The sequence below is a fragment of the Lolium perenne genome, chromosome 7 (assembly GCF_019359855.2).
Source record: "Lolium perenne isolate Kyuss_39 chromosome 7, Kyuss_2.0, whole genome shotgun sequence".
NCBI classification, from domain to species: Eukaryota; Viridiplantae; Streptophyta; class Magnoliopsida; order Poales; family Poaceae; genus Lolium; species Lolium perenne.
The window spans coordinates 108,890,376-108,916,556 of record NC_067250.2 but is presented as its reverse complement, the minus strand read 5'-3'; the positions used below and the strand labels follow the sequence as shown (position 1 = coordinate 108,916,556).

General features: G+C 46.1%; 2 protein-coding genes across 2 annotated transcripts; both read right to left on the bottom strand.

The window, feature by feature from the left end:
- Positions 1 to 19,601: 19,601 nt before the first annotated feature.
- On the bottom strand, positions 19,602 to 20,775 carry LOC127312656 (thiol protease SEN102-like). Its single transcript, XM_051343194.2, has one exon. The coding sequence runs from the start codon at positions 20,702 to 20,704 to the stop codon at positions 19,604 to 19,606; it is 1,101 nt and encodes a 366-aa protein (XP_051199154.1). The 5' UTR covers positions 20,705 to 20,775; the 3' UTR covers positions 19,602 to 19,603.
- A 3,629-nt stretch (positions 20,776 to 24,404) lies between these two features.
- On the bottom strand, positions 24,405 to 25,859 carry LOC127316314 (thiol protease SEN102). The gene has a single exon (XM_051346711.2). The coding sequence runs from the start codon at positions 25,844 to 25,846 to the stop codon at positions 24,650 to 24,652; it is 1,197 nt and encodes a 398-aa protein (XP_051202671.1). The 5' UTR covers positions 25,847 to 25,859; the 3' UTR covers positions 24,405 to 24,649.
- Between the last annotated feature and the right edge of the window lie 322 nt (positions 25,860 to 26,181).

The window sequence follows — 26,181 nt, the reverse complement described above, 5'->3', positions numbered from 1 at the left end:
CGTACACTCGGGGGTGGAGCAAGTGAGCCTGGTGTGATGGCATAAATATCAATATTTTGTGCATCCTACCTGGCCTCACTTACTCCATCCCTGGATGTTAATATTTGTTTCGACCAACAAAGTATGAAGCATTCCATTTAGTTCATACTAGCTACTTCTTAATTGCATTGGCCTTTCTTCCATTTTAGTGCCGAGATGATTAAATTGTTTGGTCACTTGTACACTCTGGGGTGGGGCCAGTGAGCCTGGTGCGATGGCACAAATATCAATCTCTTGTGCATTCTACCTGGCCTCACTGACCCCATCCCGGAATGTTAATATTTCTTTCGACCAACAAAGTATGAGGCATATGATATCTAGTTGAGATACCACTTGGCTCTTTCTTCCATTTTAGTGCCGATGATTAGAATGTTTGGTCACCTATACGCCGCAATATACTTTGTAGACGGCCCCCCCTTTCCCCGGCCGCCGTTTGATGGCGTGTATTTCACACGTTCGTTGGGCAACCCCAAGAGGAAGGTATGATGCGCACAGCAGCAAGTTTTCCCTCAGAAAGAAACCAAGGTTTATCGAACCAGGAGGAGCCAAGAAGCACGTTGAAGGTTGATGGCGGCGGGATGTAGTGCGGCGCAACACCAGAGATTCCGGCGCCAACGTGGAACCTGCACAACACAACCAAAGTACTTTGCCCCAACGAAACAGTGAGGTTGTCAATCTCACCGGCTTGCTGTAACAAAGGATTAACCGTATTGTGTGGAAGATGATTGTTTGCAGAAAATAGTAGAACAAGATTGCAAGAGATTGTATTTCAAGAAAGAGAATTGGACCGGGTCCACAGTTCACTAGAGGTGTCTCTCCCATAAGACGAACAGCATGTTGGGTGAACAAATTACAGTTGGGCAATTGACAAATAAAGAGAGCATGACCATGCACATACATATCATGATGAGTATAGTGAGATTTAATTGGGCATTACGACAAAGTACATAGACCGCCATCCAACTGCATCTATGCCTAAAAAGTCCACCTTCAAAGTTATCATCCGAACCCCTCCAAGTATTAAGTTGCAAAGCAATGTACAATTGCATTAAGTATGGTGCGTAATGTAACTAGTGACTACATCCTTGAACATAGCACTAATGTTTTATCCCTAGTGGCAACAAGACAACACAACCTTAGAACTTTCTCACATCGTCCCGGTGTCAATGCGAGGCATGAACCCACTATCGAGCATAAGTACTCCCTCTTGGAGTTACAAGCATCTACTTGGCCAGAGCATCTACTAGTAACGGAGAGCATGCAAGATCATAAACAACACATAGCATAACTTTGATAATCAACATAACAAGTATTCTCTATTCATCGGATCCCAACAAACGCAACATATAGAATTACGTATAGATGATCTTGATCATGTTAGGCAGCTCACAAGCTCCGACAATGATAGCACAATGGGGAGAAGACAACCATCTAGCTACTGCTATGGACCCAGAGTCCAGGGGTAGACTACTCACACATCACACCAGAGGCGACCATGGCGGCGTAGAGTCCTCCGGGAGATGATTCCCCTCTCCGGCAGTGGTGCCGGAGGCGATCTCCGGATCCCCCGAGATGGGATCGGCGGCGGCGGCGTCTCCGGGAAGGTTTTCCGTATCGTGGTTCTCGGTCCTGGGGTTTTCGTCACGGTGACTTTTTATAGGCGAAAGGGAAGGTAAAGAGGCGGCACGGGGGCCCCACACCAAAGGGCCGCGCGGCCAAGGGGGGGGCCGCGCCGCCCTAGGGGGTGGCCCCTCCGTGGCCCCTCTTCGTCTCTCCTTCGGACTTCGGAAGCTTCGTGAGAAAATAGGCCCCTGGGCTTTGATTTCGTCCAATTCCGAGAATATTTCCTTACTAGGATTTCTGAAACCAAAAACAGTAAAAACAAAGAATCGCACTTCGGCATCTTGTTAATAGGTTAGTTCCAGAAAATGCACGAATATGACATAAAGTGTGCATAAAACATGTAGATAACATCAATAATGTGGCATGGAACATAAGAAATTATCGATACGTCGGAGACGTATCAGCATCCTGCTTAGTTCTGCTCGTCCCGAGCGGTAAAACGATAACACGAGATAATTTCTCGGAGTGACATGCCATCATAATCTTGATCATACTATTTGTAAAGCATATGAGCTGAGATCAAATCATTCAAAGCAAGTATCTATATTGACATAAGAGATGATAATGCAAGAGTTAGACAAGCTAAAAGTTTTCATGAACTATTGCTTTAAAGACATGCAACCGTACAAAGTTCATTAAAGATGTATTAAGTATTCAGCATAGAAGTTCTATCCTTCATTCCAAGCATCAAGTAAATTTTCACAACATAAGAAGGATTCAATCAAGTAAACATAAACATGAACATCATGAATCAACTGTTTCGAAGTCTACTCAACCGGTGAGCGTAAGCATTTGGTATTAGCACCAGGATGTTATGGCATAAAGAACGTTAATGGGGGTTTGGAAGGCCAAATGGAAGAAAGGCTTGCAAAGCTGTAAATGACCATTAGACAAGAGGAAACCTTATGATCGAAGCTATGCAAGGAGTAGTGATTGCCATGCAACGGATGCACATAGAGCTATATGTGTATGAAAGCTCTCCAATGGAACTAGTGGGGGTGCATCCAACTTGGTTGCTCACGAAGACCTAGAGCACTTTTGAGGAGGCTCATCATTGGAATATACAACCCAAGTTCTATAGTGTAAATTCCCCACATAGTTATACTAGTAAAACATGAAAACTCTCTCATATGAATGTAGGTGCTGAACATGAGCACAAATGATGACTATGAATAATGCTGGTGCTAAAACATGAGCACAAGTGTGGATAAAAGATAGTAATGCTGCCCCTTTTTCGTTATTCTCTTTTTTTTCTTTTTTTCTTTTTTTCTTTTCTTTTTTTTCTTTCTTTTCATTTTTTTCTTTCTTCTCTTTTTCTTTTCTTTTTGATGGCCTCCACGGCTCTTTCCATTTTTAGGGGCAACATCCTAATATGACAACACACTTTTTGGTACAAATAACTCATAATGAATGAAACATGATGTATGAAATCGTATGCCTCTGCTGCTGTAGCAGGATGTGCATTGATCTAGCGTAACATGGGTAAACCACACATCAGTTGTATATGATCATGCAAAGCAATATATAAATAATAAATGACAACATGGCATGTAATGTAAAAATGGATGTTGCATGGCAATATATCTCGGAACAGCTATGGAAATGCTGTGGTAGGTAGGTATGGTGGTTGTTTTGAGGAGATGTATGGGCTTATGTGTAGGAGAACAAGAGAAAGTTCTCCCACGGGTTTGGATGTACCAGCGAAGTATGCACAATTCTCAATGTGAGCAAAAGGCAATGCACAGTACCGAAGAGGCTAGCAAATTTGGATGGTGGAAGTGCCAAAAACCGTAGCTTAACATTAGTCAAAAAGAACTCACAAGCTTATTGCAAACAACTAGCAGGTTCATCATTAAGAGCATGATTAAAATTTACTCCAAGGAGGGCCGTTCACGGTGGCACAAGTACCCCGCTAGCTCCCTCGACCTTCAGCACAACTTAGTTATTACGATGAACTCTCAGACATGGAAAGCTATCAAGTCCAACTACGCCTTCAACTATTTAAATAGAGTTTGTAGTACGGCACAAGCTTAAAGACAACAATCCACTACTAATTTTAACTCATTTATCCAGCAAGCCTTACCATCTAAATATCTCAAAACATTTGCAAAGAATCAAGTTATCAAAGCTCAATGTTCTACAAGTATTTTATTATACACTACCACATGCAACATTTCCCGTTTCCAACCATACAACAATTTAACGAAGAAGAAACTTTGCCATGAATATTATGAGTAAAGCCTAAGGACATACTTGTCCATATGCTACAGCGGAGCGTGTCTCTCTCCCACACAATGAATGCTAGGATCCATTTTATTCAAACAAAACAAAAAACAAAAACAAACCGACGCTCCAAGAAAAAGCACATAAGATGTGATGGAATAAAAATATAGTTTCAGGGGAGGAACCTGATAATGTTGTCGATGAAGAAGGGGATGCCTTGGGCATCCCCAAGCTTAGACGCTTGAGTCTTCTTGATATATGCAGGGGTGAACCACCGGGTGCATCCCCAAGCTTAGAGCTTTCACTCTCCTTGATCATGTTGCATCATACTCCTCTCTTGATCCTTGAAAACTTCCTCCACACCAAACTCGAAACAACTCATTAGAGGGTTAGTGCACAATATAAATTGACATATTCAGAGGTGACACAATAATTCTTAGCACTTCTGGACATTGCATAATGCTACTGGACATTAGTGGATCAAAGAAATTCATCCATCATAGCAAAAGAGGCAATGCGAAATAAAAGGCAGAATCTGTCAAAACAGAACAGTTCGTATTGACGAATTTTAAAATGGCACCAGACTTGCTCAGATGAAAATGCTCAAATTGAATGAAAGTTGCGTACATATCTGAGGATCATGCACGTAAATTGGCTTAATTTTCTGAGCTACCTACAGGGAGGTGGACCCAGATTCGTGACAGCAAAGAAATCTGGAACTGTGCAGTAATCCAAATCTAGTACTTACTTTTCTATCAACGGCTTAACTTGGCACAACAAAACACAAAACTAAGATAAGGAGAGGTTGCTACAGTAGTAAACAACTTCCAAGACACAAAATAAAAACAAAGTACTGTAGTAAAATAACACATGGGTTATCTCCCAAGAAGTTCTTTCTTTATAGCCATTAAGATGGGCTCAGCAGTTTTGATGATGCACTCGCAAGAAATAATATTTGAAGCAAAAGAGAGCTTCAAGAGGCAAATTCAAAACACATTTAAGTCTAACATGCTTCCTATGCATAGGAATCTTGTAAATAAACAAGTTCATGAAGAGCAAAGTGACAAGCATAGGAAGATAAAACAAGTGTAACTTCAAAAATTTCAGCATATAGAGAAGCATTTTAGTAACATGAAAATTTCTACAACCATATTTTCCTCTCTCATAATAACTTTCAGTAGCATCATGAGCAAACTCAACAATATAACTATCACATAAAGCATTCTTATCATGAGTCTCATGCATAAAATTATTACTCTCCACATAGGCATAATCAATTTTATTAGTTGTAGTGGGAGCAAATTCAACAAAGTAGCTATCATTATTATTCTCATCATCAAATATAGGAGGCATATTGTAGTCATAATCAAATTTATCCTCCATAATAGGCGGTACTAAAAGACCAATATCATTATCATAAATAGGAGGCAAAGTATCATCAAAGTAAATCTTCTCCTCAATGCTTGGGGGAATAAAAAGATCATGAAAACCAGCTTCCCCAAGCTTAGAACTTTCTATATTATTATCAACAATGGTGTTCAAGGCGTTCATACTAATATTATTACCAGCATGCAAATAAGATTCCATAGGTTTTTTAATTTTCGCATCAAACAATCCATGTTTTAAATCAGGAAATAGAAATAGAAGCTCATTTTTGTCCATTATGCCAAACTAGTGAAATAAAAACATGCATGATATTAAGTAAAGTAAAACAAGTAACTAGTTTTTTTGTGTTTTTGATATAGCAAACAAGATAGCAAATAAAGTAAAACTAGCAACTAATTTTTTTGTATTTTGATTTAGTGCAGCAAACAAAGTAGTAAATAAAACTAAGCAAGACAAAAACAAAGTAAAGAGATTGAGAAGTGGAGACTCCCCTTGCAGCGTGTCTTGATCTCCCCGGCAACGGCGCCAGAAAATATGCTTGATGGCGTGTATTTCACACGTTCGTTGGGCAACCCCAAGAGGAAGGTATGATGCGCACAGCAGCAAGTTTTCCCTCAGAAAGAAACCAAGGTTTATCGAACCAGGAGGAGCCAAGAAGCACGTTGAAGGTTGATGGCGGCGGGATGTAGTGCGGCGCAACACCAGAGATTCCGGCGCCAACGTGGAACCTGCACAACACAACCAAAGTACTTTGCCCCAACGAAACAGTGAGGTTGTCAATCTCACCGGCTTGCTGTAACAAAGGATTAACCGTATTGTGTGGAAGATGATTGTTTGCAGAAAATAGTAGAACAGTATTGCAGATGATTGTATTTCAAGAAAGAGAATTGGACCGGGGTCCACAGTTCACTAGAGGTGTCTCTCCCATAAGACGAACAGCATGTTGGGTGAACAAATTACAGTTGGGCAATTGACAAATAAAGAGAGCATGACCATGCACATACATATCATGATGAGTATAGTGAGATTTAATTGGGCATTACGACAAAGTACATAGACCGCCATCCAACTGCATCTATGCCTAAAAAGTCCACCTTCAGGTTATCATCCGAACCCCCTCCGGTATTAAGTTGCAAAGCAACAGACAATTGCATTAAGTATGGTGCGTAATGTAACTAGTGACTACATCCTTGAACATAGCACTAATGTTTTATCCCTAGTGGCAACAAGACAACACAACCTTAGAACTTTACATCCTTTGTCCCGGTGTCAATGCGTGCATGAACCCACTATCGAGCATAAGTACTCCCTCTTGGAGTTACAAGCATCTACTTGGCCGTAGCATCTACTAGTAACGGAGAGCATGCAAGATCATAAACAACACATAGCATAACTTTGATAATCAACATAACAAGTATTCTCTATTCATCGGATCCCAACAAACGCAACATATAGAATTACAGATAGATGATCTTGATCATGTTAGGCAGCTCACAAGATCCGACAATGATAGCACAATGGGGAGAAGACAACCATCTAGCTACTGCTATGGACCCATAGTCCAGGGGTAGACTACTCACACATCACACCGGAGGCGACCATGGCGGCGTAGAGTCCTCCGGGAGATGATTCCCCTCTCCGGCAGGGTGCCGGAGGCGATCTCCTGGATCCCCCGAGATGGGATCGGCGGCGGCGGCGTCTCTGGAAGGTTTTCCGTATCGTGGTTCTCGGTCCTGGGGTTTGCGTCGCGGTGAGTTGTTATTGGCGAAAGGGCAGGTCAAGAGGCGGCACGGGGGGCCCACCCCTCTGGGCCGCGCGGCCCAGGGGGGGGGCCGCGCCGCCCTAGGGTGTGGCCCCTCCGTGGCCCCTCTTCGTCTCTCCTTCGGACTTCTGGAAGCTTCGGGAGAAAATAGGCCCCTGGGCTTTGATTTCGTCCAATTCCGAGAATATTTCCTTACTAGGATTTCTGAAACCAAAAACAGCAGAAAACAAGAATCGGCACTTCGGCATCTTGTTAATAGGTTAGTTCCAGAAAATGCACGAATATGACATAAAGTGTGCATAAAACATGTAGATAACATCAATAATGTGGCATGGAACATAAGAAATTATCGATACGTCGGAGACGTATCACCGTTCCGTGAACGAGTCTTTGACGAGACAACAACGCCGAACTGCCTCTCCGGTGCATCACCACTTTTCTTCTCTCGCCGTCCAGTACGTGAACGAGTCCTTAATGCAAAGACGGTGTCAGCCTCCCTAGCATCATGCCGACCCACAAGCCGTGCTTCGTCCGTGTCTCAGGCGCCCTGCACTCGTCGCCTTTTTGCCCGGTGAACGACTAGACTAATCGTTGGAATAAGGAAGCCGCTGACGGCCGATCGCAATTTAATCTTGCGACCGGCCGTCATCGGATTCCTTATTCGAACGATCAGTCTATTGGTTCACCGGGCAAGAAGGCGAACAAAGGCAGGCGCGGGACACACGGCCCGGCGCGGCAACACGGCCCGCATAATGTCTTTGGGCAGGCCGGCACGGTCTTTGCATCAAGGACTCGTTCATCGGACGGCGAGGACTGCCGTGGTTCTGCGCCGAGAGGCAGATCGGCGTCGTTGTGTCGTCAAGCACCGTTCACGGAACGGCGGCCGGGGAAAGGGGGCCCTTCGCAAAGTATCATGCGGTGTATACTGCAACTATGGTTTCTGAGCATAGTATTTGTGTTGACCAACAATGTATGAGGCACTTATTCCATTTTGTCATTCCATTTGCTTTGAGATTTTCAAAATGCCGATGATTAAAATGTTTGGTCACCGTACACTCGGGGGCGGCGTAAGTGAGCCTGCTAAGATAGCACAAATATCAATCTCTTGTGCATCGGACTTGGTCTCAATTACACCGTCCCTGAATGTTAACATTTGTGTTGACCAACAATGTATGAGGCATTTATTCCATTTCTCTTGTGCATCGGACTTGTTGGTCTCACTTTCTTCCATTTTCATCATAGTAGGAACTGGATGAAGGACCCCAATGCAAGCGAGCCTGGTGGGTAGAGATGAGGGAGCAAAGGAGGAACCGGATGAAGACTACTTTGTATCTCGAAATTGTGAATTTTGTATGAATTAAGAGTTGTATGCAAAACATTTGACACTTAATTGCCACTATATATGTATCTCGATCGGGCTCTAAGTAATGTGATGATGATGTCTATGTTATATCTGTGCAATGTACATGATATTTATATTATATCTGAATGTTGCTGTATATAACCTGTATCTCTGTATATTGCTGTGTATAAACTGCATGTGTATAGCAGGCAGCACAAAATCGAGTATAATACAAGCAATTTCTGTGGCGCACTGAAAACCAATTCTGTGGCGCACGCTTTTCTGTGGCGCACCTAGGAACACGTGCGCCACAGAAACCTTAATTCTGTGGCGCATGGGAAGGTGCGCCACAGAAACCTTATTTTTGTGATGACACCACAGAATCCATTTTTTGTGCGCCACTGATGAGGCTTTTCCTACTAGTGTAGTGGGGAGTATGCAAAGATTAACGTGGCAACATGGTGGTGTGGCTGCAACAGGAGACAAGATGGAACTTATCTGGGATCATCTTCCCTAGTTTGCCATGCTATATCCGCCGCCGCGACCCTGAAAGCTATTGCATGTCGAGAAGTCCTTGACTACTGATCTTCAGTTAACAAGGTTTGAGCCACCCTTTGACTATTAGGAGGTGATAAACGCACTGAAGGATAAGTGTATCCTTAAGTATGCTGTTGTTCTTAGTGAAATTAGCAGTACAAAATAAGCCTTCATGGAGGTCTTCTTTATTCATGAAAGCCGAGAATGGAATGTTCATGCTCACTATCTAGCTCGCGGTTCTCTAGATTACCGTGTGTGGCTCTTGCAATCCCTAGCGTCTATTGTACCTATAATTATTATTGAGTAATAAAGAAATCTTTTACCGATTAAGTTTTTTGTTGGCTTTGGCGACTCAAAGAAATTCCATTTCAGTGAAAACAATCCACTTTATGAAAAAATAAGGGAACAATCCATTTCCTAATAAAAGTATTCCTGACAACAGTACTTCATGAAGTAAGAAAAAATGGTGAAAATACTGTAACATTCTTACACTTTTGTAAGTTCAATGGACTTGGTTTCTATTAAATTTTCATGACCATTCTTGACTATACATATTAAAAAAATGTTTTAAGTCAACTAGCTGAATCATTAACTGGTTCCTCATGCTGCATTTGTCCCCAAACTTCCTTCGTCATCGCGCATGCACGACTTTATTTCTCCTTCCCTCATCACTCCCACTCCGCTCTCGCTCCCTGGATCCTCCTCCCTTGGAACCCCTCTGCCATTGGTTGTCGTTGTTGTTGTTGTTGCATCACTTGCCGCTAGGGCTGGAATTCAAGCTGAGCCGAGCCAGCTCGGCTTGACTCGCTAAAGCTCGGTCAACAATCAAGTTAGCTCGACTCGACTCGTTTAACAATCGAGTCCAGATTTGAAACTCGGCTCGACTCGCAAAGCTCGCGAGTAACTCATGAGTAGCTCGTTTAAAACTATCAAATAGAATATGTAAAATGTAGAATGCATTTTTCTCAAATATTTGGGCATGAATGATGAACAACAAGCATTAGGATTATGGTACTAGAACAATATAAACCACAACTATCAATATATCATTAGAATAAGATTGTCAAGTTGAGAAACCATAAATATAGTTGCCCATTTTGGTGGGATTGGACCAACTTCATTTTTACCAAGCTAAACGAGTGTGACGCCCCGGAATCGGTACCATGAGTATCCCAGCGAACCCGCCGAAATCCGCATGATATCGATTCAGTGACGCCCTCCGACACGACGTGCGCGACGAATCACACACGTGATGCCAGAGGAATTAACACGAGCGGTAGCATTACAACAGGATTACAATAGAGCCCACAAGATACATATATTACAACAACGACTCCAACGAGTCAAGATACAAATAGATACATACAAAGATCCAAATCATACAGAAGATCAAATACGTCCGAGTACGAACAAGATACAAATTGGACTAAGAGTCCTGAAGATAACCAGCGGCGTCCATAACCCTGCCCAGGCCAAGCCGAAAGGGTAACCTTGCTAACGTCGTCATCTTGTACCTATCAAAGTCGGGCCATCGGTTGCCGACAAGAGGGAGGAAGCAAAAGAGAAAGGGGAAAAGGCGAGAGTAAGTACCAAGGAACGAACTCCGGCACGTACTTAGCGAGACTAGAAATGGCTATGCTCGTCGGGCGAGTATAATATATATAGCGCCGGGGGCTATATGGTAGGTTTAGCGGCAGCAAAACTATAACCAATAGAGACACACTACAACATCCGTCTAATCAGATAAGATAAGAGAGCGCACAAGGTGACAGATAAAATACTACACAAACATAACCCAGCCGATTACACATATCCCCTCCAACAAATGCGAAGAGGCAATGTAAAAGGCACTCAACGGTGGACAAGTTTTATAAGGTATCGGTTGTAGTAATGCTATGTTACTACGCAAGTTATTATCAGATTATTAGCAACAAGATAACGGTGTAAGTTGTTCTATGATCAAGCTATACAATTCCAAGTCGTCCATAACCGCGGACACGGCTTATCGATAAGATGTACACCCTGCAGGGGCTGCCCAAATGTAACCATACGCATGCTCGACCCACTTACGACAGGTGGATGTCTCACAACAAGACCGTTTCTAGTTCAACAAGAAAGTCTAGGGGGGCCACCCGACTAAGCTACCCGTAACGAAGTCCGGCCGTACTCCGAAGCGGACTCAGGGTTTGCGACGGCGACTAGGCGTGCGAACCACACGCTTTCGCTAAACGTCCCGCGGGGTACAGTACAGAATATAAACACCCGAAGGCAACAGGAAGTAAACACCCGAAGGCAACAGTAAGTAAAGCATGGCATACATGGCATAGACAAATAAAACCAAGGTTGTGGCCCCCTTTTCAACTGACTTGAGAAAAGGTAATGGGTGAGGGGGGTCCCAATAATCGTCCCCACGCATGGGTAGAGCGCTCAATCTCGGAACAGATAACAAGAACTCGGGTCCTAGGGGACATTAGCAAGTCAAAATTCCGATGCTTTCGCAAAGGGGCTCACAGATGCCTCTGCTTATAATTTTAGTTGTTAACAATTAAGAAAAGCATGTGTATCTCCATCAACTGATATAGCATGTGATAACCTCCCAACAACCCAACATATCCCGATAACAGATCGAGATAAACAACAGAGCCTAAACACGCCTACGACTCGCAAGGCTCAAACATCAAGCAACGGCTATGGGTAAGGAATGATACATATAGGATTATTATGGTAAACAAGTGGAGTAGGACACGTGACTCGATAAAGAATCGCAACATAAGGATAGCAATGCGAGGGAGAGAGTAAAATAGGTGAAGAGAGAGGGCTCGCCTGTGAAAAGCAGCAGAAGAACTTGTCGGAGAACTCGTCGTATCTCACATCACCACTTCGTGATCCTATCCGGGAATAAGCAAATGCTGGAACACACAACGTATGCAAGTCTTACTACTACGAAAGAAGAACCAGCATGATCAAGATGATATGCATGACATGGCAGCGATGATGCAATGCACTTATCCAATTTAATCGGAGTCGGAACCCCGGACAAACAAATTAGGTTGGAGTTGCATTTCTACCGATAAAATTAAGTGTTGATTAGCATGGCATATCATGGCAGGGGTGAGCTACTTCAATATTAAACAGAGCGGGGAAAACCCTAGTTGGAAATCCGAAATACTCCGCATATATGTTAGGTATACATGCACAACTATCACGTCACGACATGATGCGAAATGCAAACAGATGAATGGATGGCATATTCATGTTCATCATATTTTTCTGATCAAATTTCATATATAACACTTTTTATTTCGAGTTATAATTTAGGAGATATGAATTTTGTAAGATTTACAAAAGAATTAAATAGACGGAGGGATACGGGCTGGTACAGGGCCGGACCTGAGCAGTGGATAGCGGCCTGCCGCACGCTCGGCAGCGAACAAGTTGGCGGCAACACGGGCTGAGGCCCAGTAGGCGCTGAACAGAAAACAAAACAAAAACCTGGGTTATTTGCCTCACCCCGGAATTGAACTCGGGATCTATTGGAGACAAGAAACAGGAACGAACCACTGGGCTGCAGATCAGTTCGTGGCAAGTGAAAGGCCCGTGGCAACTTGAACCAGAAGAGGGGGAGCTCGGGGAAAGCAGCCTCCATGGCGGACGGAGATCTGGTCGAGGACGGATCTGGCGTTTGCGGGCGAGCCGGGGAGCGGGAGAGGGTGCGTTCGACGCAGAGGACGAAGGGAAGTCGGCCAGTGGAGGATTTGGAGTCGGGGAAGCACGGGAGCAGTGCCAGCATGAACATCTGCGAGGAGAAACAAGCTTCATCGTCGGTGGAACGAACAAGAGGGAGACGGGGATCAAGAGAAGGTTTGGCAGAACGAGAACATCACCGTGAACATGTAGCCGTGCTCGGAAGGGTCGGGGAGGCAGCGTGGGGGGCGGAATCGAAGAAGAAAGTCGGCATCCGACGCGAGGAAAATGGCGAATTGGCGACGATTGAAAGCCTGCCGGGTCTATTCCTTGTACATGGATGTAGAGGACGCCGAGAAGGTTCTGGGGGTGGTCTCGGAGTAGCGAGGGGAGGTGTGGAGCGGCGGCGCCATGGTGAAGAGGATGGTGGCAGTGGGGTTTTCTTTCTCTTCGTTTGCTCACAGAGAATAGAGAAAAAGGGGAGAGGGGCGGCGGCGCGAGGATGGGGAAGGAAGGGGAGAGCCCTAGGGTTTTCTGGAGGCCGAAAGATAAACGGGGGAGGGAAGGTGATGGGAGGAGGGGAGGACCACAGCCTCACACACTTTTCGTGAAGGGGAGGAAGACGACACAGAAAGGGGGCGTACCCCTTCGTTGCGGGCTGGGTCAAGATGGTGGGTTGGGCCGCCGGGATGGAAGGGAGAGGAAGGATGGCCGGCTCGGGCTGGAACAAAGATGGGCCAGAGGAAGAGAGAGGCCCAGAGAAGGGGGAGAGGGGTTTTCCTTTCCTCCTTTATTTTTAAAACTGTTTTTGCAAATTGGTTTGAAACATTCTCAAACAAAAATTATAATTTTGAATACAGAGAGGGGGGAATAATTTGCAAGCATTGTCAAACATTTTTATACCAAAATAAAAATAATTTGTTTGTTAGGGTTTTGTTAAAAGAAAGGGAAGGGAAGGTTTTATTCAACCATATGAGAGGGGAAAGAAAATAGTTCAGGTTTATAAAATAATTTTATTTGGTGAGAATATGCATGTATGATATGATGCATGATGCATAATGATGCACAAAAGGAAAACAACAAACAAATCTAGTAGGGGTATTTCCCGGGCCGTTACAATCGACACCACTAACAAGGGATCGCGCCCCGAGATCCCACCTCAAGGTACGGGGGAGAGAGGTGAACTATCGGGTTTTCAGGCGACGTGTCGATCTCCTCGACACCACTAACAAGAATTCTTGCTCCACGTAGATCGACGACACCACTAACAAGAAGTCGTTGTTCCGCTTTCGATGATGCGCTTTCGTCGAGATCCTCCGAAGATCGGACCTAACAGGTGAGGGGCAAAGATCGTCCAACCCGCGTCGGAACCTAAGACTCAGAAAACTCAGATAAGAGAGAAGACTCAAAACTCGCAAAGGTAAGAGGAGAAAGAATATAGGTAAGAAGAAAAATAGAGCTAGTCAGATCTATCCAACGAATTTCAGAAAATAGTTTTGACACTCTAAACTTAACGACCGTTGGCAAGGTTATCCTACAGGCTGGACTAGTGGGGTACCGTCAACCTGAGGCTCTGATACCAACTTGTGACGCCCCGGAACCGGTACCATGAGGATCCCAGCGAACCCGCCGAAATCCGCATGATATCGATTCAGAGACGCCCTCCGACACGACGTGCGCGACGAATCACACACGTGATGCCAGAGGAATTAACACGAGCGGTAGCATTACAACAGGATTACAATAGAGCCCACAAGATACATATATTACAACAACGACTCCAACGAGTCAAGATACAAATAGATACATACAAAGATCCAAATCATACAGAAGATCAAATACGTCCGAGTACGAACAAGATACAAATTGGACTAAGAGTCCTGAAGATAACCAGCGGCGTCCATAACCCTGCCCAGGCCAAGCCGAAAGGGTAACCTTGCTAACGTCGTCATCTTGTACCTATCAAAGTCGGGCCATCGGTTGCCGACAAGAGGGAGGAAGCAAAAGAGAAAGGGGAAAAGGCGAGAGTAAGTACCAAGGAACGAACTCCGGCACGTACTTAGCGAGACTAGAAATGGCTATGCTCGTCGGGCGAGTATAATATATATAGCACCGGGGGCTATATGGTAGGTTTAGCGGCAGCAAAACTATAACCAATAGAGACACACTACAACATCCGTCTAATCAGATAAGATAAGAGAGCGCACAAGGTGACAGATAAAATACTACACAAACATAACCCAGCCGATTACACATATCCCCTCCAACAAATGCGAAGAGGCAATGTAAAAGGCACTCAACGGTGGACAAGTTTTATAAGGTATCGGTTGTAGTAATGCTATGTTACTACGCAAGTTATTATCAGATTATTAGCAACAAGATAACGGTGTAAGTTGTTCTATGATCAAGCTATACAATTCCAAGTCGTCCATAACCGCGGACACGGCTTATCGATAAGATGTACACCCTGCAGGGGTTGCCCAAATGTAACCATACGCATGCTCGACCCACTTACGACAGGTGGATGTCTCACAACAAGACCGTTCCCAGTTCAACAAGAAAGTCTAGGGGGGCCACCCGACTAAGCTACCCGTAACGAAGTCCGGCCGTACTCCGAAGCGGACTCAGGGTTTGCGACGGCGGCTAGGCGTGCGAACCACACGCTTTCGCTAAACGTCCCGCGGGGTACAGTACAGAATATAAACACCCGAAGGCAACAGGAAGTAAACACCCGAAGGCAACAGTAAGTAAAGCATGGCATACATGGCATAGACAAATAAAACCAAGGTTGTGGCCCCCTTTTCAACTGACTTGAGAAAAGGTAATGGGTGAGGGGGGTCCCAATAATCGTCCCCACGCATGGGTAGAGCGCTCAATCTCGGAACAGATAACAAGAACTCGGGTCCTAGGGGACATTAGCAAGTCAAAGTTCCGATGCTTTCGCAAAGGGGCTCACAGATGCCTCTGCTTATAATTTTAGTTGTTAACAATTAAGAAAAGCATGTGTATCTCCATCAACTGATATAGCATGTGATAACCTCCCAACAACCCAACATATCCCGATAACAGATCGAGATAAACAACAGAGCCTAAACACGCCTACGACTCGCAAGGCTCAAACATCAAGCAACGGCTATGGGTAAGGAATGATACATATAGGATTATTATGGTAAACAAGTGGAGTAGGACACGTGACTCGATAAAGAATCGCAACATAAGGATAGCAATGCGAGGGAGAGAGTAAAATAGGTGAAGAGAGAGGGCTCGCCTGTGAAAAGCAGCAGAAGAACTTGTCGGAGAACTCGTCGTATCTCACATCACCACTTCGTGATCCTATCCGGGAATAAGCAAATGCTGGAACACACAACGTATGCAAGTCTTACTACTACGAAAGAAGAACCAGCATGATCAAGATGATATGCATGACATGGCAGCGATGATGCAATGCACTTATCCAATTTAATCGGAGTCGGAACCCCGGACAATCAAATTAAGGTTGGAGTTGCATTTCTACCGACAAAATTAAGTGTTGATTAGCATGGCATATCATGGCAGGGGTGAGCTACTTCAATATTAAACAGAGCGGGGAAAACCCTAGTTGGAAATCCGAAACTCCGCATATATGTTAGGTATACATGCACAACTATCACGTCACGACATCATGCGAAATGCAAACAGATGAATGGATGGCATATTCATGTTCATCATATTTTTCTGATCAAATTTCATATATAACACTTTTTATTTCGAGTTATAGTTTAGGAGATATGAATTTTGTAAGATTTGCAAAAGAATTAAATAGACGGAGGGATACGGGCTGGTACAGGGCCGGACCTGAGCAGTGGATAGCGGCCTGCCGCACGCTCGGCAGCGAACAAGTTGGCGGCAACACGGGCTGAGGCCCAGTAGGCGCTGAACAGAAAACAAAACAAAAACCTGGGTTATTTGCCTCACCCCGGAATTGAACTCAGGATCTATTGGAGACAAGAAACAGGAACGAACCACTGGGCTGCAGATCAGTTCGTGGCAAGTGAAAGGCCCGTGGCAACTTGAACCAGAAGAGGGGGAGCTCGGGGACAGCAGCCTCCATGGCGGACGGAGATCTGGTCGAGGACGGATCTGGCGTTTGCGGGCGAGCCGGGGAGCGGGAGAGGGTGCGTTCGACGCAGAGGACGAAGGGAAGTCGGCCAGTGGAGGATTTGGAGTCGGGGAAGCACGGGAGCAGTGCCAGCATGAACATCTGCGAGGAGAAACAAGCTTCATCGTCGGTGGAACGAACAAGAGGGAGACGGGGATCAAGAGAAGGTTTGGCAGAACGAGAACATCACCGTGAACATGTAGCCATGCTCGGAAGGGTCGGGGAGGCAGCGTGGGGGGCGGAATCGAAGAAGAAAGTCGGCATCCGACGCGAGGAAAATGGCGAATTGGCGACGATTGAAAGCCTGCCGGGTCTATTCCTTGTACATGGATGTAGAGGACGCCGAGAAGGTTCTGGGGGTGGTCTCGGAGTAGCGAGGGGAGGTGTGGAGCGGCGGCGCCATGGTGAAGAGGATGGTGGCAGTGGGGTTTTCTTTCTCTTCGTTTGCTCACAGAGAATAGAGAAAAAGGGGAGAGGGGCGGCGGCGCGAGGATGGGGAAGGAAGGGGAGAGCCCTAGGGTTTTCTGGAGGCCGAAAGATAAACGGGGGAGGGAAGGTGATGGGAGGAGGAGAGGACCACAGCCTCACACACTTTTCGTGAAGGGGAGGAAGACGACACAGAAAGGGGGCGTACCCCTTCGTTGCGGGCTGGGTCAAGATGGTGGGTTGGGCCGCCGGGATGGAAGGGAGAGGAAGGATGGCCGGCTCGGGCTGGAACAAAGATGGGCCAGAGGAAGAGAGAGGCCCAGAGAAGGGGGAGAGGGGTTTTCCTTTCCTCCTTTATTTTTAAAACTGTTTTTGCAAATTGGTTTGAAACATTCTCAAACAAAAATTATAATTTTGAATACAGAGAGGGGGGAATAATTTGCAAGCATTGTCAAACATTTTTATACCAAAATAAAAATAATTTGTTTGTTAGGGTTTTGTTAAAAGAAAGGGAAGGGAAGGTTTTATTCAACCATATGAGAGGGGAAAGAAAATAGTTCAGGTTTATAAAATAATTTTATTTGGTGAGAATATGCATGTATGATATGATGCATGATGCATAATGATGCACAAAAGGAAAACAACAAACAAATCTAGTAGGGGTATTTCCCGGGCCGTTACAACGAGCTACTCGCGAGTTCGATGAACTCGACTTGCTTAGCTTGAACTTGTTTAACGACAAAATATGAAACTTGGCTTGGCTCGTTATACACCAAGTTCGAGTCGAGCCGAGCCGAGTCGAGTCACGAGTTACTCATTTAGCTCGCGAGTTTCGAGTTTTAATTCCAGGCCTTCTTGCCGTTGATGCTCCCTCGCTCATGACCGCGTCTACTGCAAACGCATGCGCTGTTGATGTTCTACGTGTTATTTGTCAATACCGACGCGTTTTGGTGAGGTTGGCCGGCACCTCCCGCACGCTCACCATGCGAAGGCTAGGAAGTTTGCCATGGGCGCCATGGAAGGCAAGGTCCCCACGTGCCACCGACCTCATAGGAGATGACGTCCGCGGGAGGAATTCGTTGGGTTATCGTAATTTGGCTGTGACGGGTCTCAACATGCCAGAGTTGTAGCCTTCCAGGTCTAATCATCCATGGCGGTGCTTCCGTGGTTGATAGTGGGGGTCAACTTTTTTTTTTGGAGAATTTTCTAGTATTGCAAGAAGCGTTTCAAAATGCTAGATTTGTGCGTTCTTTTTGTTGTGCAAGCACGGGTAATATGCTACACTGATTTATGTGCACATGCTAAAGAGGACTTTCTCCAATGTTGCCAACATGTTTATTTGATGTTGTGTATGTTGATTTTTTTTTGATGTGTTTGCCTTTTTTGTTTGCAAACAACGGTACACTTTCCAACTTTTTTGTTGCATACACTTTTTTTCCCTACATGGGTATATTTGAAATATGGCAATTTTTCACACTTGTACTAACACCATAGGAAAAACAATGTTGCAGCCAATGTTACATATGTAAACAGTGTTACATGTGGAGATTTTTTTGTTGCAATGGCCACCCGCGTGGGATTCGCTCACTTAGGCCATGCTTACTTCTCTAGTATTTTCACCCCCAAGGGGTTTGGTGATGGGAGGGATTTTGATGAATCCTTCTTTTTCACCCAATCTCCTTCAATCCCTCAAATAATCTTCCACCCCCAATACACTTGTATGGTGGAAAGTTTTAAATCTAGACAAAAATAAGGCGGGTTGTAGGGATATCTTGTGAGTATCCCAACCAAAGCTGGCTTGATAAACGAAGTATTGGAAATCTTTTGGGATTCAGTATAATTCTCGCCATCTCACTAAATACACTTACATAAACTAGAAATAAACAAGGCATTAAGTGGATCAGATGGTTTCAGAGGCGACCAATATTTCCCCATTTCTGCTGGCTGCTACACACAACACGAGCCATATATATTTGTGTAACAAATTAAGGGATTGGAATTTCACATGTAAGGCCGCTATGAATTTAACATGTAGTGATGGCAGGATGTAACGTTAAGACTCTGTAACGAAATGAAAATCGTGTATATAGGTGGAAACCACGTTACATGTGACAGGTACAACAACATGTGATGTATTCATAGTTATTATTTTTTACTTATCTTCGAGTAATGAACCCTTGATCATTCTGAAGATTCAGTTAACATTCTGAACATTTCGACTGTCATTCCACATGTAAAAAGGCAGGATGTAAAATGAAGACTCTGTACAGAAATGAGAACTTTGTAGGTATAAGGTTGAAACAGGATTACAACTGACAGATCGACAGGTATCACCAGTATGTGAGATGTATTCATCGTGAATTCATGATACATTATTATTTATTTATTTTAGAGTAATATAAACCCCTTACCATGGCTATACTATGGGGTTTTTAGTTTTTAATCAGAGCTCATCACGGAGGACACCTCCCTGCTTGGCGTTGGGTGATGTCTTGACAGGGTAGGATGCCGCCATGGCGATGCCGCACAGTCCCTTCTTGTCTTTCACGTTCCGCTTAATGCGAATGTACCCCTGCTCACCCCAATCCGCGCCCCATGAGTTCTTCACGATCCAGTACTTGGTGCCGTCCACGGTGACGCCATACCCGACCGCCGCCACTCCATGGTCCAGCCCAGTTCCACACTTCCCGGCGAACACCCCCTCCGAGTAAAACTGGAACTGCGACCCGCTCGCGTCGATGGCCACGGACACGGGCTGCGCCGCCACTGCCTTCTGCAGCGCAGCCTCGCTGTTGGCCGGCACGTCCTCGTACCCGTCGATGGTGACCACGTCGGGCGGCGCCGTGTTGCAGGTGGACGCCTGCTGACCCGTGTATGGGTACGCGTCCTCGGTGGCGATCCCGCCGTTAGTCGCGATGTACTGGAAGGCGTTGTCCATGAGGCCGCCGTTGCAGCCGGAGTCGGACGTGTCACAGTCCACGAGCTGCTGCTCAGACAGAGACAGCAGGTTGCTGGTGCGGATCGCGTTGATGCCCTCCACCGCCGCGACCGCCGAGAAGGCCCAGCAGCTGCCGCACCCACCCTGGTTCTTGACGCCGGTCACCGCGCCCTTCGCCCGCCAGTCCACCGACGACGGGAGGCTCGAGGCTGCGGCGGTGCCGTGCATGAAGTCGCCACTCGTACGGTCCCCGCGGAACGCGCGGTGGTGCGCGATGCGGGAGGAGGCGTAGGCGCGGCTGAACTCGTCTGCGGTCATGTCGCCGAAGCGGTTGAGGCGGAGCTTGTAGGGCTCGTCGCCGAGGTTGAACTCGTGGATGAGGCGCACGTTCTCCTTGAACACGTTGAAGCGGCGGGCCTTGTCGCCGAGGTTGCGCGACACCGTGTGCTGCGCGCGCCACCGCTCGTACAGCGCCCACAGGGACTCCTCTGACGCCAGGTCCTTCTCGGTGAAGTCCAGGGCGATCGCTGGCGCTGGCGCCGCGGCCAACAGAAAGACCAGCAGCAGCAAGGCCATGGCGGACGTCACCACGATCACTCTCGCCATTGTCACCTTTGCAATGCTATTGCTCCGTATGTCTGGACGTTTGTTGGAAGCTACTCTAGTAAGCTAGCTGTGTTGTGAGATGAGTGATGGATGGGTTGTGGTAACCATGCCGATCAGCTGGGTTCTTATATAGAGCAGGCAAGCACCCAAGCATGAGGCACACAAGTCTCGGTTTTGTTTGAAATTTGAAGTCGCTGGTCAAAAACTGTTTTGTCGTTGCCTGCTGTTTGGACTTCCATGGGAATTACTTGTGGGTTATCACGAAAAAAACTATCTCCAGGTTGATTCAGTGCGCAACTCACACTTAATTAGTTTTAGCCAGAATATCTAAAGCGCCGGCTGCCATAGACTAAAGGTGCAGGTCAGCAGCTGTTGGCATTGTTGCCTGCTGTTTAACTAAGCGCAGGGAGCGACGGAGCAGGGGCGGGGTTACTCGCATGCCGCACACGGGCCTGCTCAACTCTGTGGGTTTGTAGCCCAACTTGCCAAGCGTGGGTGGCAACAGCCCAAACCAATGGCCCACGGGTCCCAGCTCAAGGAAAATGGAGTCGAGCCCCCCTACTGACCATATCGCTGCTCTTTTCGGGACCTAGTAACCCTAATTTGTTTGGCTAGACCTAGTAGACATTAAGACAAGAAAAATAAAGGAGAAAGTATAAATACTCGATTACGGCTCCCGTCTATCTTTTTTTTTTTTTGAGACAACCTGCCAAACTTTATTGATTTATAAGAATGTTTACAGGAATGGAATCAAAGTTTGGTACATCAAGCCAAAGCTGGCGACCAACATCAAGCGATACAGAATACTTGGCTAGGTTGTGTGCTTCATAATTTGATGATCTTCCCTCATGAGCGAATATGCAATCCTGAAGAGAAGAAGATCTCGCAGCAATCTCTCTTGTGATAGAGCTGTACTTTCCCATAGTTCCTTCTCTCAAATCCTCCACGACATTCTTGCAGTCTGATGCAATGTAGACTCTCTGCAAGGCTAGATCCTCCGCCAGTGCTAACGCCTCTCTACAAGCAATTGCTTCAAGGCTTGCAGGATCGGTAAAACCCTTAATGATAAGCACAGAGGAACCCAGGTAATTTCCATTACTGTCACGGCAGATAGCCCCAGCTGCTCCCTTATCTCCAGCCCGAGAAATAGCAGCATCAACGTTAATTTTTGCCATACCACTAGGTGGTGGAATCCAGGCTTGAGTACGCCTCAGCCTAGTCTGTCCTTGTGCTTGAGCCCTTGGTTTGACAACATGAGGAGAAGGCTTTGCTCCCGTCTATCTAGATTGAAAAAAGAAGCACATCAAAATTTCAAAAAATCAAGATAAAGCATCTAAGAAACTCCATATGCTTATTATGCTCCGCCTCCCGGCTGAGATGGATCTATGTTTTAAAATGTTCTATCCAACACTACCTTCGGAGCTACAACATATTTTCCAAATGACAGAAGAGAGCTCAATGCATGCCCACTCTGGTGCATCACCATCACACAGTAAAACAAACAGAAACCTTCTTCCAAACTAACATGGAAATATAGATGCATTACCCCAGTAAGACAAACAAATCTTCTTTTGAAATTAACTGTATGTACACACCAGTTCATCCATACCGTCCGGCTCACCACACATCCCCAATTACCCACCAGTGGGTGGCAAGAAGATGAAAGAATCAACATATGCCTCGTCTCTGATTCACTTGGTACATCCACACATCATTTGCCAAACAGTATTCACAAGTGGAAAAACACTCCTAAACTAACACCGCTCGGATAGTACATGTTGAGGCTTGTATACTGTACGGATGGAAATACAAAGGATGAAAGCAGGAACATGTTGGCAGAATGGTATTGGCAGAAGAAAATAGAACGCAATAGTGTTAATTCTCGTCTACGTGCCTAAAATAAAAGTTGGAACATTATCGAAACTTGTCACAAACTGCCGGTCGTTGTCCACGATTGCCGCGGCCTGTTGTTTGGTCACATGGTGAATAACCGACCGGACAATGTGGCCGGTCGATCCCGTCTAGGTTGATGTTGTGAAGTCCAAGACTTTGGTCCAACCTTGCAGATTGGTTACATCTGAAGTCAGACAGATGGGTTGCCTATGACGGGAAAAGAAATCGGTGTGCTTCCCTTTCTCATCTCGTCAACGAGAAAATGCCTAAATTATTGCCAAAATCTCATCGTTAAACTAGTGATGGTGAACATTATATCCTAATATTGGAGTCATGTTAATTTGTGACATCTATGAGAAAAACACACACATATATATACATACACATAGAGATATGCATGCCATTGCCATGTTGCATAGCTTCTTCGTCTGTCATGCAATTCTCCTCGAATGAACTATCACTCTTTATGTGTGTGTTGATCAAAACCATGTGATACATACATGGGTTATTTCATTTATTGCTTGATAAATTTCACGGGTGAGTATCTAATCTTGACATGAACATTTTCATGCATTCATTGTAGCTAAACATGCAAACCTTTCGCGAAGCATCAACAGTTAGCAGCATGCTTCTAATTAATACACCTATCATCCTTCTGCTATACGATGACAAAAAGGCTGGTAAAGAATCAAGTCCTCCATTAACAGCACCAAGCTGGTATATGATGCCAACTCCAATAAAAATGCATGACAACATTTGGATAAATAAACTGAACTGTAGTTCCACAAGTACCAAGCTGGATGTAGCGCAAACTGCGTACATAATCGCTTGATCTATAAAAACTGTGTACATATATATAATCGGCCGGTCGAAGCCGGATTACAACTTTACAACCATGACAGATGCATGAGGTGCTCTCTAAGAGCCTACTAGATCAGATGCGTGCTCCCGTTTCGCTTAGTGTGTGTATGGGTATACGATGTTCCCGTTCCTAATTGATGTGAGTTTTTATTTGTTTCAACATGGAATAAGGTCCTGCAAACATGATCTTGTCTCGTTTTCGGGTGTGCAGGTGCTACGTCGTGGCTTGGGATATTTTGATGTATGATCTTTATCAGACATTTGTTGAATAAATTAATAAAAAAAGGCAGTATGCATGTTTTCGATGCAGAGGCCGAATGTACTCTCTCCATTTCGGAAAAAAACCTTTGTCCTCGGACCAAAACTCTTCTTCCCGCTACAAAAAGAAGAACATAGCTTACCTCACATACCAATTATACATGCATTCCATTCGCTGATAAACATAGTTTAGAGATTGGTATGCCATGGACAACAGAAGAATTGGTGGGTTTAAGGCATTCATAAAAATGGGGAATCAAGAAAGGCAATGGCTTCTTTGTTGTGTTGATGTCGTGGGAAAATTGGAAGGATCATGTTTTCAGAAATAACTCCATGACAACATGTTAGTCTCGAAAACCGAAGAGGAGGCCACAATGTGAGGCTTTGCAGGGACCAAAGCGTTGAGTAATGTAATACTGTGAGATTAGATTTTTTAAACCTTGGCCTTGTTGACTAATGACGGACTTATGAAACTCTAAAATCTTCTTCTTAATCAATTAAAATACTAGCAAATATTTTTTGTTTCAAAAAAATCACTGATTAATATTGGACTGCCAAGTGACAAACCTGCAAGAAGGGAACAACTGATTTCCATGTTTCTCGGCTGTTATATGATGCCAAGTTAAATTAAAATGCATGGCAACATTTGGATAAAAAGTTTGACTAGAGTTTCACAAGAAGCACTGACTGGATCTGTAATGCAAACTGCGTACATAAAAACTGGATTACAACTGTGTACATAATCGGCCGATCGAAACAACCGGATTACAAGTATGACAGGTGCATACTGCACTGTATGTGATGTGATGTGATGTGATGTATGTAGTACAAATGTTGAGTGACTGTTTATTTTTCTAGATAATCCCCTGATATGAACATGATGATGCATATAGGGGAGTAGGGGCGGCATTAAACAGTTAGTCGATCAGACATTCAGAGCTCGTCATGGAGGTCACCGGCGGAATGCTTTGGGTTGGGCGAGGTCTTGACGGGGTAGGACGCCTCCATGGCGATGCCGCAGAGCCCCTCCTTGTCGGCCACGTCGCGCTTCATGCGGATGTAGCCCTTCTCCCCCCACTCGGGCCCCCACGAGTTCTTGACGATCCAGTACTTGGTGCCATCGGCGGTGGCGCCGTAGCCGACGGCGGCCACACCGTGGTCCAGCTCGGTGCCGCACTTGCCGGAGAAGACCCCCTCGGAGTAGAACTGGAAGTGCGACCCGCTGGCCTCGATGGCCACGGACACGGGCTGGTTCGCCAGGGCCTTCTGGAGCGCCTTCTCGTCGTTGGGTGGCACGTCCTCGTACCCGTCGATGGTGACCACGGCCGGGTTCTTCTTGTTGCAGGAGTTGGCCTGACGAGCCTTGTAGGGGTAGGCGTCCTCGGCGGCGACCCCTCCGTGCTTGGCGATGTACTGGAAGGCGTAGTCCATGAGTCCCCCGTTGCAGCCGGCGTTGGTCTTGGTGTCGCAGTCCACCAGCTGCTGCTCGGAGAGCGCCGTGAGGTTCTTGGTCTTGATCGCGTTGATGCCCTCCACGGCGGCGATGGTGGAGAAGGCCCAGCAGCTCCCGCACTGGCCCTGGTCCTTGACGTCCGTCACCGCGCCCTTCTGCCGCCAGTCCACCGACGGCGGGACGGCGGTAGCGGCGCCGTGCGTGAAGGCCGCAGTCTCCTTGCGGCCGCCGCGGAACATGCGGTGGTGTGCGACGCGGGAGGAGGCGTAGGCGCGGCGGAACTCGTCGGCGGTCATGTCGCCGAAGCGGTTGAGGCGGAGCTTGTAGGGCGCGTCGCCGCGGTTGAACTCGTGGATGAGGCGCACGTTCTCGCGGAAGACGTTGAAGCGGCGGGCCTTGTCGTCGAGGTCGCGCGCCACCGTGTGGCGGCTGCGCCAGCGCTCGTACAGCGCCCACAGGGAGTCCTCCGACGCCAGGTCGTGCTCGCCGAAGTCCATCGCGCTCGCCGGCGCGGCCGCAGCCAGCAGCACGATCAGCAGGGCGGCTGCGGCCATGATGGCCGCCAGCACGGGCGCTCTCGCCATGGACTGTTTATTGGAAACCTTGGCAATGCTGATTAAACTTGGAGCGTATGCTTGTGCTGTGAGATGGGTGGATGCTTGTGTTGTGGCAGCCATGGCCGACGAGCTGGTCCTTATATAGCGCTCGGTGGCAAGCACGATCAGTGATTCGATGGATCGATGGATCACTTTGCTGGCTAGATTGTTGCATGCAAGAATCAATCGGAGCTGCACGTTGCTTGCCGGCAACAACTTACCACGTACTCACTACAGTCGGTAGTGGTCAGCTACCAGTACATCAGAATGGTGGCTAATTCATCAATGCTCCATCCTTAACCAAGTATACTACCATTACTAGCGCAATTGTTAGCTAATACGCATCATACTGGTACATGCCAGGATGCCATCCATGGCGGAGCTGTTAGGTTGTGCGATTAATGGAGATGACGACC